The 16,727-nt window shown below is 43.8% G+C and overlaps 1 protein-coding gene across 5 annotated transcripts in view; it reads left to right on the plus strand.

Moving 5' to 3' along the window:
• tnrc18 (trinucleotide repeat containing 18) overlaps window positions 1-16,727 on the plus strand; it is a 52,313-nt gene that overhangs the window by 21,654 nt on the left and 13,932 nt on the right. The window contains exons 6-22 of one of the 5 annotated variants that reach the window (XM_061701591.1): window positions 1,882-1,966; window positions 2,151-2,365; window positions 3,203-3,349; window positions 3,594-3,778; window positions 4,952-5,351; window positions 5,504-6,427; window positions 6,613-6,758; window positions 6,836-6,969; window positions 7,048-7,161; window positions 7,269-7,464; window positions 7,542-7,848; window positions 8,641-8,865; window positions 11,825-12,004; window positions 13,873-14,309; window positions 14,621-14,758; window positions 15,566-15,740; window positions 15,828-15,945. In XM_061701591.1, coding sequence (XP_061557575.1) covers window positions 1,882-1,966; window positions 2,151-2,365; window positions 3,203-3,349; window positions 3,594-3,778; window positions 4,952-5,351; window positions 5,504-6,427; window positions 6,613-6,758; window positions 6,836-6,969; window positions 7,048-7,161; window positions 7,269-7,464; window positions 7,542-7,848; window positions 8,641-8,865; window positions 11,825-12,004; window positions 13,873-14,309; window positions 14,621-14,758; window positions 15,566-15,740; window positions 15,828-15,945 — 4,126 coding nt within the window. The remainder of the gene's footprint in view (window positions 1-1,881; window positions 1,967-2,150; window positions 2,366-3,202; window positions 3,350-3,593; window positions 3,779-4,951; window positions 5,352-5,503; window positions 6,428-6,612; window positions 6,759-6,835; window positions 6,970-7,047; window positions 7,162-7,268; window positions 7,465-7,541; window positions 7,849-8,640; window positions 8,866-11,824; window positions 12,005-13,872; window positions 14,310-14,620; window positions 14,759-15,565; window positions 15,741-15,827; window positions 15,946-16,727) is intronic. The other 4 variants (XM_061701593.1, XM_061701592.1, XM_061701594.1 and 1 more) reach the window with 4 other exon arrangements.

Below are 16,727 nucleotides of genomic sequence, written 5' to 3' on the forward strand. Positions count from 1 at the left end.
CTAATCACTGGCTTTGTGATGCACAGAGGAGGATAGCATGTGGGGCAGGCTCCCTGTAACCTTGGTAACAGTCTTGAAATCTTTCCTGCGGAGCATGTCAGGGTTGGTTAAAGTCCCTTGTCCCTACGCGCGCATACACACACACGCGCGCGCACACACACACACACACACACACACACACTCTCTGAATGGTCCAGCACAGTTGTATAAAACCTTGCTCTCCATCTTTGTACCTTGGGGACCTTGAGTCAGCTTGGCTGGATGGCGGGCTAGAGTGCAAAGAGATCCTCATGTTTATTCTTTCCTTGATAGAGCGAGGGCATTGCCCAGTGAATTGTTGTACCTTTAGCAACTTAAGTTTAAAGTTCACTGTGCATCTAGACAGCCACTAATCTACTGTGACGCTCGGCTAATTAGCCGTGGAGGTCGACAGACTAGAAAAGACTGTTGAAACTGTAGTAGTATTGTCTGTAATAAATGTATATTGTATACTGTTGCGATATGTAAAAAATATTTAGGGCTGTTAGCTGAAGTTGCTGCAGATACTTTGAAAGAGGTTTTAGTTGAGTATTCTATTTTTTTTGTTGGCAAATCCATTAGATCCATCAAAACACAAATGTAGAAGGAAGTAGGCTATTGAGGATATATACGTACATTATTTTTCAAGGACACGTGCCATGGAATAGTGGTATATAAGAATTGCACATGTACTGTAATATGAAATACGGTACATTAGCCCGGTTTACATGCATTCATTTCTGTCATTCCAATCGAAGATAAACTGTTTTCCATGTGATGTGATCTGTTCGGATCTGGTGTTTACATGTGCCACTACATTCAATTAGAAGAGCTGTTTTACATACGTGTGACATGAACAGATCGATGTCAACATCACACGATTTATCAAGATGGAGGTCATTTATCCATTTAGCACAGTTGTTACGATTGTTGTTACACTTTTATTAAAGGAACAGCTTGATTAAAAACAAAGTTTCAAGTCAATAAAACAGCTCTGGTAGGAAGCCGCCATGTTTTAAAGTGCGTGAATGTTAAGGTCACCGCGCATTTACGTGCAGACCGATCACAGCCCGACATCCATTCACAGTTCACAAGACAAAAATGTACTTCTGATATGCTTGGAAAAATGAATATTCCACCCGTGTGAATCGGAATAAAATTCCATTCGGATTTGGCCCGTTTATTCCCATTGAGATGTTTATATTGAGCATTTTCATTCGGTTTGGGATCAGAATACAAGGCTCCATGTGAACCAGGCTATCGACGCAAAATTATTGGCCTATAATTTCCACACTCTCAAAAGGTTTTGCGTGTTTCTGGGAATTGTTGTCCATCCATCCAGAGGAACATTTGTGGGGATTACGATCAATGCTTTCAAGTTGTTAGGCATTTATCCTGATTGTGAATTGCTTAATTAAGGGATCACATGGTGAGTCCCACATAATATATAATGTATAGTATAAGTGTAGTCAGTGTTAATATACCACTGGAAGACTTCAAAATGTATCTGTATTTGAATTGAGGCCTGACTACTGTGCAGGATCTGTGTGACATGTTGTAATAGAGCAGAGGCAGCAGGAAGGTACAAGACATCAAATAGTGTGAATCCTGTCAGGTCAACACTGTGACGATGCGTTTTAAAGGTCGGTCAGAATGAGGTCAACAAACTGATCTGCAGTTAATTAATATCTCATGCCCACTGCCTTGTTGTCGTGTTCTATAATGAAGCCAGGTTTTGATATACAGCAGTCTATCATATACTAAAGTTGAGCGTTGGCCTAACACATTTTCTCAACCCTGTTCATCATTTCCTGACGCCTTTTACCCAGACTATATGACTGGACTTGTCTGTTGTCAACATAGATGAAGAACGAGGTGAAGAGCGTGTTCGTCATCATGAAGACCGAATGCTCGCAGGCCGACTTGATCGTGATGACAAAATGCTCAGGTGAGTCAGACATTTAACAGCGATGGCCTGTCTTTAATTTAACTGATGATTGAAATAGGCTCCAAGTCTGTACATTTATTTTTCCAAATCAGGCGTATAACATTATATAACTGTTACATGCATCAGTTACATTGTGTTGTCTATGCAGTTTGCTCCTTGTTTATCTATTTATCTATTTTTGCAGAGACCCCAAAGAGCTGTCCGACTTCACCCAGTTGCACCCTCCCCTGCTTTCAAGCAGCTTGACGCCCAGTATGATGACAACCAGCCTCATGACCCCCAACCTTATGGTGACTGGAGGGGCGGGGCGATGGCATCCTGACCCCTCAACTCTGACCTCTCACCCCTGGCTGCCTCGCCCTGGAGCCCCTCCCGTTTGGCTCTCCAGCTCGCCATACGGTATATGGATAGACAAATTATTTTATTGGTTGTTACACATTTTTCCTGATCTGATTTGATAAATGCATTGCAAACAAAAGTGATCCTTCATATAAATTACTTTATTCGCTGATGCATTGTAAAACAATACTAGTAAAGCAGCGTGAGCTTCTGTTTTATATGTAAACGGGGCCCCACTGCCAGATGTGTGCAGGTGCAGCAGTCTCTGTGTTAAATGGGCCACCGTATCCCTTTTCGGATGACCTCTATGCTGCCCTCTTTGACATCTGAATTTTTCAACCTGGTGCTAAAGACAGTCTAACTCACGTTAACACTACTATACGGCATGCTTGTGAAATTCTACATGTGGTTGCGTAGCAGTCTTTGATTGGTGTAGTAACAGAGGGAAGTGTTAGCTTTCTCTCAAGTGGTTGGTGCACCAGCAGTAGCCTCCCGGGGTCAAGTGCCGCAGACATTCCTGAACTTTGCAGGACGTTCCAGACCTATGCCTCATTCCCAGTCCAGAAATAACCGCGTCATCACTCACACATTTTTAACTGTACACAGAAAACACATGCCAGGCGTACATCGCTCCCCAAGGGCCATCCCAGTCTAGACACTTGAGGAAGAAAAACACGATCCTCTCCGAAGGAGCTAAATTCAGTGTGAGCCCCGATATAACTCTCGTTACGTCCTCAAAGTGGATATACATAATGGATGGAAAAAAACATGACGTCCAAATGTTACCTTTGAGCTTTGTTAGGAAAATGTTTGTCCTTGTCTCTTTGGTTTTCCCTCCTCTGTCTGCCCTTTATCCACTTCCCACCAATATGCACCCTGCCACCTGTATTTTGTCAGGCTTGAGCTCGCCCTCCCTTCACCAGACACTTGCCCCTGGCTACCCACCATCCCTGCCAGGCTCCATACCACCTCCCTACCAGTTTGTCAGAGACTCACAGACTGGAAAGCTTATAGTCATCCCGACAGAACACCTGCCCCATTACGGTATAAAAGCCTTTCACTATTTCTCTCTCTTTTATTCTTGTAATGTCTGACAATGATAATCTGGTTAAAATTGTTGTTACTACACAGTACAACGCACTGAGAATAATCCAATCCGTGTAAAAGTTGGATATAACAATGCCATCAATTCAATAATACATTTTTATTTTATATTTGTTATATTTGCAGACTGCTGTGTAAAACGTATGTTAAAATATTCCTGTCGTCGCCCTTTCATTGCGAGCAGGAGGAGACTTATTGGAGCGTGGGCCCCCTGTGTGGCCCGGAGTATACGGTACGGGCACATCCCTGCAGCATGCAGCCCAGCTCCAGCTCATCTCCCAGCAGCAGATGCTCCGACAACAGGAGCTGCTCATGATCCAGCAGCATACGGCGCAGGTTCTGGAGCTGCAGAGGAATGCGCAGCTAGTTGTAAGTGCTATTTGTGCTCTCAAAACACAGTGGGTCTGATTTACTAAGGTTTGCATGTGCAAAAAAGGGAATAAACTTGATTGTTCATGCAAACAGAGGTGGAAGCTGATCTACTAACTGGGCGCACTAGGATTGCACCTGCCAAAAGGCCAATATTGCTGGGGAGTTAATTTCTTGTCTTCTGGGAGGAGGATAATTCAGCACATGCAATGTGGTGCATTAAACCTGAGAGGAATTGCAATTTGGGCAAAATGAGCGGCAGCACGGAGAACTTTTATGCTCGTGTAAACATTTTTGAAATGCCAGAAACAAAAAAATATTGTGACATATGGTCTATTCTGCAGTGCAATTTTGGAGCTCACCTATGACAAAACTCCCTTCAACTCTGCATTTCAGAGCATCTGCATCATTTCAGTGCACTGTGACAATTAGTGGTGCCCTCTATTAGAGCATTTTCTGGATGTGCTGTCCCAAGTTTTAAACGCATTGTTACACAGGATGGGCAGGTACATCCAATTTGCATGCACTCGGGGCAAGTCAAACAAAATGTATTTTAGATGTAGTGGCTGGCTTCCCAAAATTATTATTTTTGTTCTAACCGTTTGTTTGACGTCCATGCTAACACTTCCAATTCCAACACTTCAAACTTCATTTTCCGCTTGCGATGCTCTCTGAAAATTCTCCATGGTAAAAACCATCAGAGGTACTTAAGGCACAAAACCCTCTTTAAAATAAGGTGGCCTCCATCGATTTTACACCTGTTGCCATTAGAGCGTGCCATCTTTTATTAGAATAAATATGCAATGAATATGCAATTTAGAACCTGCTATTTGGGCTCTTAGTAAAAGGTCGTAATCTCAGTTGTTCATGTGCAACACGCCCACCGACAGCTCACGCAATCTGTTAGTGTGAACACAAAATTTAGCGCCTGCTATATGGGTCCTTTGTAAATTAGACCCAGAGTGAGCAGATTAATAGGTAAAAAAGAGATCTGATAGAAATGTGTACGTGTACTATCGATTGAAAGAGAAAGACGGTGCTATTACTGGCTTGTATGTCTGTCAAGACAAAACAAAGGAGACTTGCAGAGAGACTCATGATTAGCATATCACCTAATATGTTTGGAAAGCTGTCAATCAACACATTTATAAGCAGTTCATCATATGCTTTTAGGAGCATTTAAAGGGCAGCGAACACCTGCCAGACACTGATGACAAAGCAGACAAGCAGAACACCGAACCCAAACCCCGGCCAACCTCAACATCTTCTCCCTCGCCTGTCCTCCAGCCCCGCAAGCCTTCCCCATCTTCTCGCTCACCGACACCTTCGACGTCCTCTCTCGCCCTCCTGCCACTACTGTCCTCGCCAGTGATCAACCTCAAGTCAGAGGAAGCGAGGCAGAGAGTGTTGTCTCACCAGCCCGCGCCCCTGCCACACGCACCCTCCCCGTGTTCGGCCTCGCCACCTCCAGGTTCACCACGGCTACTGAAACACGAGTCTGCCGATGACGGACGGGCGGAAAGGGGGGAGCGAAGAGATGGCCATAAGGCTGCTTTTCAAGGCATCTACTCAGGTGAGTCATTAAGTTACACTTTAGTTATGTCATGGACCTTTTCCTTCAGAATGCCAATATTATGCTGGGCGTTAATGAGATGTACCTGAGGCTGTTTTTATTTTATTTTTTTTAAACTTTACTAATGTGCTATTTTTTCTTACTGGTTACAGAAATCTCACCTGGTTACCCTTACCAGTCGACCACTACTCCTTTCGGTGCGCCTGTCCCAACTTATCATATCGCAGCAAACACAGAATGTCTTCCCCGGCACCACTGCCACTCTTTGGACATGAGTACCTCCTTGCCCTCAGCCCACCTCCATTCAAGGCTGCCGGATGCTGACATCAAACCGCAACAACTGAAAACAAAGAATGAGTCATTCCTGAAACAGGAACCTGTCGTGGAGAAGCATCAGTCAGATTTGACGCCAGAACCACTGGTTCCTCTCCTGCGTAGCTGCAGTCCGGTGGGAGCTCGACAGAATAGACAGGACGAAGGGGGCTCGCTGAACCTTCAGCCGATACTTCTACAGCTTCCTAGTCCTCCACCGCAGCAGAGCCAGAGAGTGGATGAAGCCAGGCTAGAAGAAAAGGAAGGACAAATCAAAACAGAGGTGCAATCATATCGGTGTCAGGAAGCATATTCTTTGCCACTCGATGGAGCTGAGCCTGAAGCAGTGGTTTACAAGGATCCAGAGCAAATGCAATATCCACCATCCATCACAGCAGATCTGGACAGCCAGCAATCCACTAAGCCAGGCACCAATGCTATATGTGAATCCCAACAACCACCTACTCCAAAGCAACACACTCCAAGTCGGAAGGAAAACAGCAAAATCCCTGCCACCTCCGAGTCACCACTCGCTCAGATCGTTGGTTCTGAAGATCCCATGGCGGGGATGCTTGCCCTGCTCACAGCCAGTGAAATGTCTCAGCCATACGCCCTCAGCCAGATGACGACAACGCTCATCCAGCCGACTGAAAACTCTGCAGACTGCAGCAGCGCTGGTCCTCTGGAGATAGTGGCGCTGGAAGGCATGGCTCTGCTCAGCCAAATGGCCCAGCGGGAAATGGAGAACATCAGCATGGAGCAGGGTGAGGAGGCTTTTTGAAAACAAAAGGATTGAGGAAAATAAAGACTACTCACAAAACGCTTGGAATTTTCTGGTGGAATTTAAGGTTGAACCTTAAATGCACTAAAACCTTGCAAAATGAAAATTTTGTATTTAGGCACTGATAAATCTACACTGCATGTTTTCTCTTCTCTGCATCCCATTTAGATTTGGCAATTGAGGGTTTGGATTGTCTTCTTGAGGCAAGCAGACAGATTCTACTCGAGGCCATAGAGAAACAGTCCCACATTGATCTGCCCAGAACACTCGATCCCAACAGGAAATACAGCTGGAGGCAGAGGAAGGAGGAGCCGGTATGAAGATAAATATATCCATCTACAAAGGAAAAAGTGGAAAGGCCTCAACTTTTTTTTGTCTCTCTTCCCTGCAGCTCTATAGCAAAATGTCCATGGACATGTTGGACGCGGTGGAGGTGGAATATCGCATTCGCCTAGCTGAGCTGCAGAAAACGTACAAAGAAAAGCAGAGAGAGATGAGCAAGCTACAGAGACGCATAGACAAGCAGTGAGTGCACACTACACATGCCGATGCTGCCACATCTCTCGTGCATACACACACCTTTAACTCTTCTCGTCACGTCAGCGAGCGGCAGCAGCAGGACGACGATAGGCGGGCTTTAACGAGGCGAGGCAGAGGTCGACCCAGGAAGAGACAACACTTGGCCACACCTCCCAAACTGGACTGCAGGCCTGCAAAGTGAGTGTGTCCCACCTAGGTGTACATCTATAAATCACAACATGGCAGATTTGACCCACTTTGCAGTTTTAAGTACGTCCTAACGTACAAATATTCCCTTGTCTCAGGGTGGGTAGGACAGTGCAATACTCGGAGGACTCTGAAACTGGGGAAGGACACAGAAAAAAGTTTCGGGTGTCCAAAGAAGATGAGGAGACGGAGATGGGAAGTTTTGGCGTGAAGATAAAAAAGAAGAAAAAGAGCAAGGGCTGGAAAGACCAGGATGCATCCAGCAGTCATGTTTTAGAGGTAACCAGCTTGCAAGTGCGTATTGTTTTTATATTCCCAAAGTGGCCTATTCCATTCCCCTCTGATTAATTATGTGTCTGTGCCGTTCTCAGGGGCCAAAGGTGAAACGTGGCCACGTCTGTGAGCAGGAGCAGCTAGCGTCCGACCTCGACAGAGCGCTTTCGCTCTCGCGGCTCGACTCCATGGGCGCGTCTCGCAAATTTGTTTCCAGCTTTAAAGGAGAGCGGCCAAGGGGCAAGACCGCGGACAGCCAATCGAAGGAGCGAACCATCCATACGTCGTCTAAAGGCAAACACAAGTTGGCGGCAAAGGCATCAGAGGCCATACGGAAGGTGAAAGGTCAGAAGAAGACTGCTTTTTTCTCCCCAATGAGATCAGAGCTCAGCAGCTGCTCTAACAGTGAGTACCTACTTCATAAACAAACTTCTAAGTAATGTTTAATTGGGAGTCCGAGAGAGCTGAAAAATACATGTTTTAGTCGGAAAGATTTCAGAACAGTTCACATTCTAGATGGTTTTAGGCCTCCACACATCAACACAAGTCCTATTCTTTTAAGATTAAACATTGTTACGTTCAAGTCATTTTTAGAAACAGAAGTCAGTCAAGTCAGTCCTCCATTACATTAGTCACCATGAGTTCCCAAACTTTGTGCTATGTGATTGTGTGATAATTAAAAATACTGTAGCTGTATGGGGTGTGTACAATACTGTGTAAAAGGTCACCACTAGCTTGGTTGTTTTAAATAACTTTTGCAGAGCAGTTATGGTAAAACAACAACAATAGTACAGACAAATACACTTAGCAAGAATACCCAACAAATACCAAACTGATTTCCAGAAAACTTTGTAGAGATCAGGCCAAAATTTTATTTAGGATCTGAACAATGTTTTTGTAACATACAGTGAAGTTTGTCTTAATTAAAAACTAAACTACAATGATTTTGGGAGGGCTGGAATGGATTAATGACATTTGAAGCAATTTCAATGTGGAAAATGCATTTGTTATGAGTAAAGTGAGTTACGAGCTTTGCCACAGAATGAATTAAACTTGTAAGTCATGGTACCACTTTATATGTTCATTATAGCGTTGCTAAAACAACACATGAAATGGGAACCCAATATTATTTTGCACAGTACCTCCCAATTTTTGTTATTGTTGACTAAACTATTGACCACCGTGTCCTTGTACCAGACTCTGATTCTGAGGGTGAAAATTCTGCAAGAGGGGGCTGGCCCTCTCTCTCAGGGACACGGTCTCACGGAAACCTGACCCGGAAGAGACACGCTGCGTTGTCGCCAACCAACGTGCTGTGCAGTGCCAAGTCGCAGAAGAAGAAGAAAAAGAAGAAATACAAGCACTTATCCCTGCTGCTGGAGGAAGCGGGTCTGAGCTCGTCCGACGACTCGTTCGATCAAGGTTATTGACCCCGTCTTAGAACCCCGCACTCTTAAGTCAGACGAAACCTCTGTTGAGTCTTGTCACAGCTTGTCTTTGTTTGCCCCTTTGCTAAGGCAGCTCCCCCCCCCCCCCCCCCCCCCCAGACTGTGCTTTAGCTTGACCATCCCTACCTCTCTCTTGCTGCTGGTTTCTCTGCAAAGTTGCCTTTGTTTGTGTTTTTTTGTTTTGTTTTGTTTTTTTAAAGAGTTTACATATTTCTATGGTGTTTTTATTGCCTGGATTGCAAAGCATTTTGTAGAATTTGTAAATTGAATTGAATCATTGTGTGAACTGTGAGATTTGTTTTCATAAAGTTGTATTGCAGTTTGGTACCTATAAAGCTTTATTAAAGGTTTGGACTTGAATAGTATGGAAAGCGAAAAGCTGTGGTCCTTGTGTTGGCTTCATCTGTCTTGTCCGTCTGTATTGTCATTTTGTCCAATTGCAGCTTCACATGTCCTCCCAGAGCCTTCTGTTTGTCCAATATCCCTCAGTTTGGCCCAGGAAAGGTTGGAAAGACCGCTCAGTTTCAGGTTGCAAAGACATTTATTAGTTTTTCCAAATCTATTGTGGTAGCTTCATAGTCTAAATGAATGTGTTACATTGATCCAGATGATGCCACCAGTTAGACGTATGGGATATTTGGACAAAAGAGCTCCTTGTCTGTCAACTAAACCTTCCAATAACACTTTCGCCCATTTACTTTGCTGTCAACCTCTTAGCTCTGTCGGCCACCTTCCCTCCCCCCACCCCAAATTGTCTTACCCGTGATGCTTTTGAGTGTCTCTCTGCCTGTTCCACGTGCTTGTGCTGCTGCTGCTGCCGCTACTACGACATTACAGAAGTTTGGCAAGGACTTGCTCAGCCTTAAGCCTGATCGCTCCCTCGCCACAGCTAGTCTATGCCGTAGCTAAAGCGTGGCTTAAGCTAGACTGTGCTAAGGCGTGGCTGCGCTAAGGCTAGGGTGCACTCTCGCCGCCGTGCTGCCCCGCCCCGCCCTGCCCTACCCTGCCTGAGGCCACACCCCTGTCACCTGCTCTGTAAGTAGGACGTGCCCCTCTATTTTCTCCACCGCTAACATGGACAATGCTATATGGAAAGCCGTTTCAGCATTTATTCAAAATCCTCTATATCCAGCTTAAGGTCTGTACTAGTTATCGCTGTCCTCACTAGTAGGACAACTAACTGTATCTCGTTTGGCAAAACTACGAGTGGGTATTATCATGGTACTAGTTGGGTCCAGGAGGCTACTAGTGTGTGATGCATGCATACTAGTTCAGCCTAGTTTTGTTTATTGTGCAGCAGTAGTGTTCGCTAGTGAGGTTTAATTGCATACCAGTCGGACAAAACGTCACTAGTAAGGGAGTCGTTCTACTAGTGTGCTGAAGTGTTTGATGAGTGAGGACAAAGAACACATGGACTTTAAGATGGATATCAAGGTTATTAAAAGAATGCTCAGACTGCTTCCTGTAATGCTGAAATTAAAATTCATTCACAGAATATGAATTTCAACCTGATTTTTATTTTGTAATATTGCCACTGACAAATTAGAGTTTTTTTCTCGAGAGCCATGGTTGCACCTTTTCTACCTATTTCTGTCACGGGATGGCTTGTAGACATTAAAAGCTACCCTCGTGATGCCGAGCTAGTATGAAGGCTGTTACCATGGTTACTCAAACTTTGTACGAAATGGAAAGCAAGGGGCCTCACAGGGCTGTCCTCTCAGTGCCTGCCTTGTCCTCTGTTGTCTGCCCGCGGCTGTTAACACACAGCGGATTCACAGTACCACTTATGCACCACATCTGCTTCCTAGATCTACTGACGCTGGAAAATTCATTTTAAAATCTGCTTCCATGTTTTGACAGTATCGCACAGACAACAGTGTTGAACTCAAGTGGTTTAACACACACACACACACACACACACACACACGTTTCATACAGTAGCTGATCAATTTGAATCACGATGAACACAGTGTACACCAACCAGCCACAAAATGTATGACCACGTGCACATTTTAATTATATGCAAAACAAGAGCTGGCTCAAAATACTATGCATTTACAAATATGATAATGTAACAATGAGAGCAGGGTCTAATATTTTGGTTACCTCAATTATAGGGACATGAGTCATAGAAACCCGTATAGGAACAGTTCTCATTATGATGCGGTACAGTTGTATACCAATGGAATCAGCAACCACAGTAAATATCAGTTAATCAAAACTGAACATTATCCTTGTCAAAGCAGAATATTTGATACCGCTCTTGTATTGGATTGTTATTTTCTGGCTACTCTCCTGTACTGTGCATCCACCCCAGTGTTAACACTCTAACCCCCTGAGGAAACTTTCCTCCTGCTCATCTGTTGGACCTAACTGCTTACTACCAGCAACACAGCGCTAACCAGCAGTATGCTTCAATATCTGTGCGAATGTGTATGTGTGTGCGCGCGCACGTTTTGTTTGTTTGCTGCAATGTCTTGTCACCGTTGAAGGGGGAAGTGGATTCCTGCTGTTTTTGTATTCCCTTAAGGGCTTTTAAATAATGCGCAGTAATGTATAGGTCAGAGGTCACATGGTCTTTGCCATTGTGTGTGTGGATGTACAGTAAATGGTATGTCTCGCTAAATGCACGTATGCTGTGAGGTCGTGTGTGTAGCAGAATTTTGATTGCACAGCATACACGCTCTTGGATGGTGTTGCTCTATTTGCACTGTGGGTTCCATTCGCCAACATGTACGCGTGAACGAGTGTGTGTGTGTGTGTGTGTGTGTGTGTTTATTCAGTCCAGGCTGCTGTGTCATTTCAAGCAGTTCACAAAATTCAGCTTTTGCGTATCGAGTCTTATCAACGAGAGGTGTTTTTCTTTGTTTTGTTTTCTTGCTCTGTGAGCACCGTCACATCCGTCTCTGAGCAAAATGTCTTTTCCGAAACAGAATCTTCGGATGACGATTACGAAGATGACTACAACAAGGAGTCCGATTCGGAAGACGGGGGCTGCGAGGAAAGCGGCCTGGGCCTGTTGGCCAGGTTCGCAGCGAGCGCTCTCCCTGTCAGCTCCGCCCCTTTGAGCCTTCTCCCTGATGGCAAATACCACAACCGGCCAAACACTCTGGGTAAAAACACAACACACAAAAGCAGAGTTGCAGCGTGGGTCGATGTGGATCGTTTTGTTGCTCAAAAAGAAAACGTTTATCAGTTATCTGCTGTGTGAACAAAAGGCTAACCTATGTGATGGTTCCTCTGATTGTGCTTTTTGTGGTTTGCGGTTTGGCAGTGTTGTTAAATATTAATTCATTTCCAATTGTCCTGTTGTGGTGACTGTAATGTTTTAGTCTTGAATTATGCATTTGTTTAGATGTAATCAATAGTAATTCGTGATTGCAGAGAATCCAACACATTTGCATGACTTTACACTGACCGACCACAACATTATGACCATATGCGCCATCTAATGAGATCCAATACGAGAACTTTTAAAAAAAATTCAAAACAATAATGCTGACCTGTGTCAAACGGAAAGCTCTCTGTAATATATTGCTTTTCTTGTGTAAATAAGGTAACCAAAACATTGGAAGCAGCTGTGAGTATGATGTAGTGCAGTTACTGTATATACACCACTGCAAAGTAAAAATGAATACAGTCAAACCTCGATACCTGAATTAATTTTTTTTTATAAGTTTTTCCCAATTGATTTCCAATGATAGGGCAGATTAATTCTATTTCCAATCACCAGCAAGCTCCTTTTCATTTTTACACAATAACATTAATTTCTTGCGTCATTAAAACAGTCACTCCTTTAGCTACAGCAGCTGCCTTATTGCCTCTTTGTTCTTGAAAATAGTACAGCTGGGAGATTTCATCAAACCAAACTGTCGTGAGATTATAAGCACAAACACAATTCTCATCTTTTTAAGATTTTATTTCATTCTCCCCCCCCAACAGTATTGCATTAGACACTTGCAGTTTTCAGTTTTTGGGGAGCCATACTGATGGCTAATTTACAGTAAAAAAAAAAAAGAAGAAAAAAGATACCTGAAATAGGTGACACACGAAGCGAACAATGTTTACACTGTGCAAGAGAAGGCAGAAACTGAGCATTGGATCCTGTGACTGTTTGCAAATTGAAACATTATAAGTGAATCGAAGCAAGATTTATTTGAAAATCTTGCTCGTTAACTGTACCTATTTAGCAGTGTCAAAATACAAAAATACAGTGTTGCTTTGTTGCTAAATCCGCAATAAAGAGACCATGTGATTTGTTCATAGGCTATATAATTCTACACCTTCCACACACTTTAAACACTTTTAAACTTAAATAAAACACACTTTTTAAAGTCTGCCTTAGTGGCTGTTCTCACTCTCTCACTCACACATTTCTCCAAATAAGAGGCAAAGCATGCTTGCTTCAAGCTGTTTATTTTGTCTCTCCCAGTTAGTTTGCTGTAAAATTGACACACGAAACAAAAGTGCATTAAACAATGTACATGTAAAACACCAACATTTTCAACAAAACCACAAAGTTTTTAAAGGAAAGTCCACTATCTTAATAATAACCTATAATGTAAAACGCTAAAGATGGACTAACTGAAATTAGCATAGATGGTACGGTGATCATAAACCTTTAGAGAAACTGATACTCTATGTTCTGTGACGACAAACTATTACTGGAGATTATTTGGGGACGTTGTGTTTTCTTGCTCTTTTTCTATCACGTAGCACGTCTTCCAGTCGCCCATGCTGCTGCCTGGCATGTTGTGGCACAGCATGGTACTGCACTGAAGGCTCACAACTCCAAATTCTGACTTCCCTGTTCAGTTTCTACTGTAAAAAAGCATTTTAAAAAAAATGATTGCTTAAGAATCTGCGATGTAGCAGGGTACCAAAGGTGAACGCGACGGGGAACACTATATATGCATGTGTGCGTGGACATAAGCTTCATTTGAATCTTCAAGATCATGAGACTCTGTCCTCTCCCCATCAGGGTCATCAGAGTGCGAGTGGTCCGAATCCGGTTCCGACTTCCGCCTGAGGAAATTCCCCTCTCTGCTGCATGGCAAACGCTCTGCGCCCGAACTCCCCCTGTTGCCCCCGGCGACCCGCCGCATTGAGCAGCGCAGCCCGAGCAACCGCGACGAAACGCTGCCCGTGAAACGCAAGCCTCTACCCATCACACAGCGTCCCTCCTCTCGGGCTCAACGGCGATTCAGCTTCGATCTGGCGACCGCTTCCGGCGAGGACGAAGCCTGGAACCGGCGACGCAGCGAGAGGATCTTCCTCCACGACGCCACCGCCTCGGCCAACCAGATGTCGTCCTTGACCGGCGCCAGTCAGAGCTCCTCCTCCACCTCGGCCCCGCCGCTCACCTCTAAGCCCGTCTCCAGACCCAAACAGTCCCCTCCCAACAGAGATGCAGTGAAGGTACGTCAACTGGGGAGAAACTCCTTTTCTGTTCCATTATCCACTTGTTTCCTCTCAAAATCCGCTCCCTACACTTTTTTTGTCTAGTGTGTGTGTGTGCGCGCGTCACAGTTCCAGCAGGGTTTCCCAGCATTTCAGTCACTGTAGCAACCCCCTCCTCTCTTAAATGTTGAACAAGATAGGACAACTTCAGGCATCTCTCACCCCGTGTGCGTGTTTGTGTGCGCGTGCGTGCGTGCGTGTATGAGTCCAACGGCTCAGTCGATCTTCTCGTCATTCTAACGATGTGCGTTCTGATTTGTGTAAAGCAGAAAAAGAAGACGAAGGAGTCCTCTTCTCTGCCCGTGAGCCCGTCCCCTCTTGGTAGTCCACTGAGAGACGCCGCCGCGGCTCTGAGCCTCAGCCCGGTGCGGAAGAGCCAATCGAAAGCCAAGACAAAGCCCCGCGAGGTCAGTGAGATGACTGAGGAACTGAGACGTCATTAGACGGCATCAACTAATTGCTTATTATCCTGGCAAGGACAAAACTAGAATGCTGCAGTTAAGACATTTTGACATACGTAAATGTGCGCAAATACATTTCAGTTTCTAGAATGCGCACGCAAGTCTTGAGTCAGTTAAGTGCTTGCTAGCTTCTGTTTTGCCTCTGAGACATAAAGTAAGCCTCTTGTATGGAGTTGATTGTGACATTTTGTCCATCTGTTAGAAATCTTGAGCAACTGTGTAAATGTTAAAGGCTGCCAAAGTGTTAGTAGGACTTTAGCGGTTTGGAGGGGAATCTTTCTTAAAGCAAAAAACAAAACAAAATAACAGTACAGAGATACCGACTTGCCGCAACATTGAGCATAATCTAATCACATCCAAAATCTTCCTCTATAAAGGTGATGACCGATTATTATCCTGTTCATTATTATGGTTGTATTTTGCACTTGTGTAGTATACCTCATGCATATTGAGAGCTACATTATTTTCACCCTCTCATGTAGCTAAATTTGGCAACCAAAATTTGAAAACTATCTCTCAGTATGATGCAGTGATGCGGAACTACACCCACGATAATAAAAAGAGTCCATCAGAATGATTCCCCCCCCCCCCCCCAATACTGCCCTTATATTGAATCTAATTACATTATTCAAGTGGTTATGTAGCCAGCTGGTATAAATAATACCAATAATAAAAGGGCAATAGAAAACCCCATTTCCTCAAGACGAAATAAATGTTTCTAAAATTCAATCAAGGAATATAATGTGTTAGCAGAAAAATAAGGGCCCTGCGGCGTGTGATTTGCAGCAGTCCAGGGGAGCAGTGAGCCGGCTGATGGAGAGCATGGCGGCTGATGAAGACTTTGAGCCCAATCAGGACAGCAGCTTCAGTGAAGACGAGCTCCTGCCGCCACGCAGCAACAGCGTTCCCGAGAGGTCCTCGACACCTGGTCAGCGTTTACTCAACGAGAACGTCATAAGAACCTGCACACGTGTGTGTGTGTTCATGTCCTGTAATTCGTGTTTGATGTGTCCAGCTCCAGTGCAGTGCGTGTTGGACAAAGACTCTTTGGCCGACGGACTTCGAGTTTTGATCCCGATGGACGACCAACTTCTGTACGCAGGACATGTACACACCGTGCACTCACCTGATATGTGAGTATATAAAAGATTTACATCGATACTACAATGTGTATTTTCAATGCATTTTTGTCTAAAATATGGTTACATTGTCTTTTTTAATGTTTTGTGTGTAGATAGGTTAAACCTTATATGGTTTCTATGTTGTGATTGTTTTTTTTTGTTGTTGTTTGTTTATTTTCTATTGTGGGTGTGTCCAGAACAGGTGTTCACTCACCATAATGCATTTTGTGGGGACTCTTCCTCATCATATAATTTATTGTACAGTTATGTTTTTAATTTTAGATAACAATTAATTGTCATGTAAGTGCAAATTGAGGGCAACAACTCCAATTCTTAACAAGAATATTTGTCTTATTTCTAGTCCAAAGTTTCAAAACAAATCTGATTACACTTATAATAAGACTCATCAAAATAGACTCTTTTCACTTGTTTCAAGCCAATTTTTACTTGAAATGAGTAGAAAAAACTGCCAGTTGAGTATGTTTTTAAAAATAACTTTATTTCCTTACTCAAATTCTTTGAGAGATTTTGAATTTTTGTAGTCTAACTGTTATGGCAAAATCTAAAAACAATAAAACATGTAGGGAAGCTTACCTTTTGGTGGGTTCTGTTATGAACAAGATTGTTTACAACCTGTTATTGATTGATTTTAGTGGAATGTTTAATCTAGACGGGCTGTGCAAATCAATGTGGAAGTTGGCTTGTTTTCAGTGATGAGTTTTGAGGCTACACTGCATCAAAGAAATTCAGTGCAGTACAGTCTTGCTGTTTCATTTTCAATTTCATGTGCCAAA

The sequence above is a fragment of the Phycodurus eques genome, chromosome 16, assembly GCF_024500275.1.
Source record: "Phycodurus eques isolate BA_2022a chromosome 16, UOR_Pequ_1.1, whole genome shotgun sequence".
Taxonomy (NCBI): domain Eukaryota; kingdom Metazoa; phylum Chordata; class Actinopteri; order Syngnathiformes; family Syngnathidae; genus Phycodurus; species Phycodurus eques.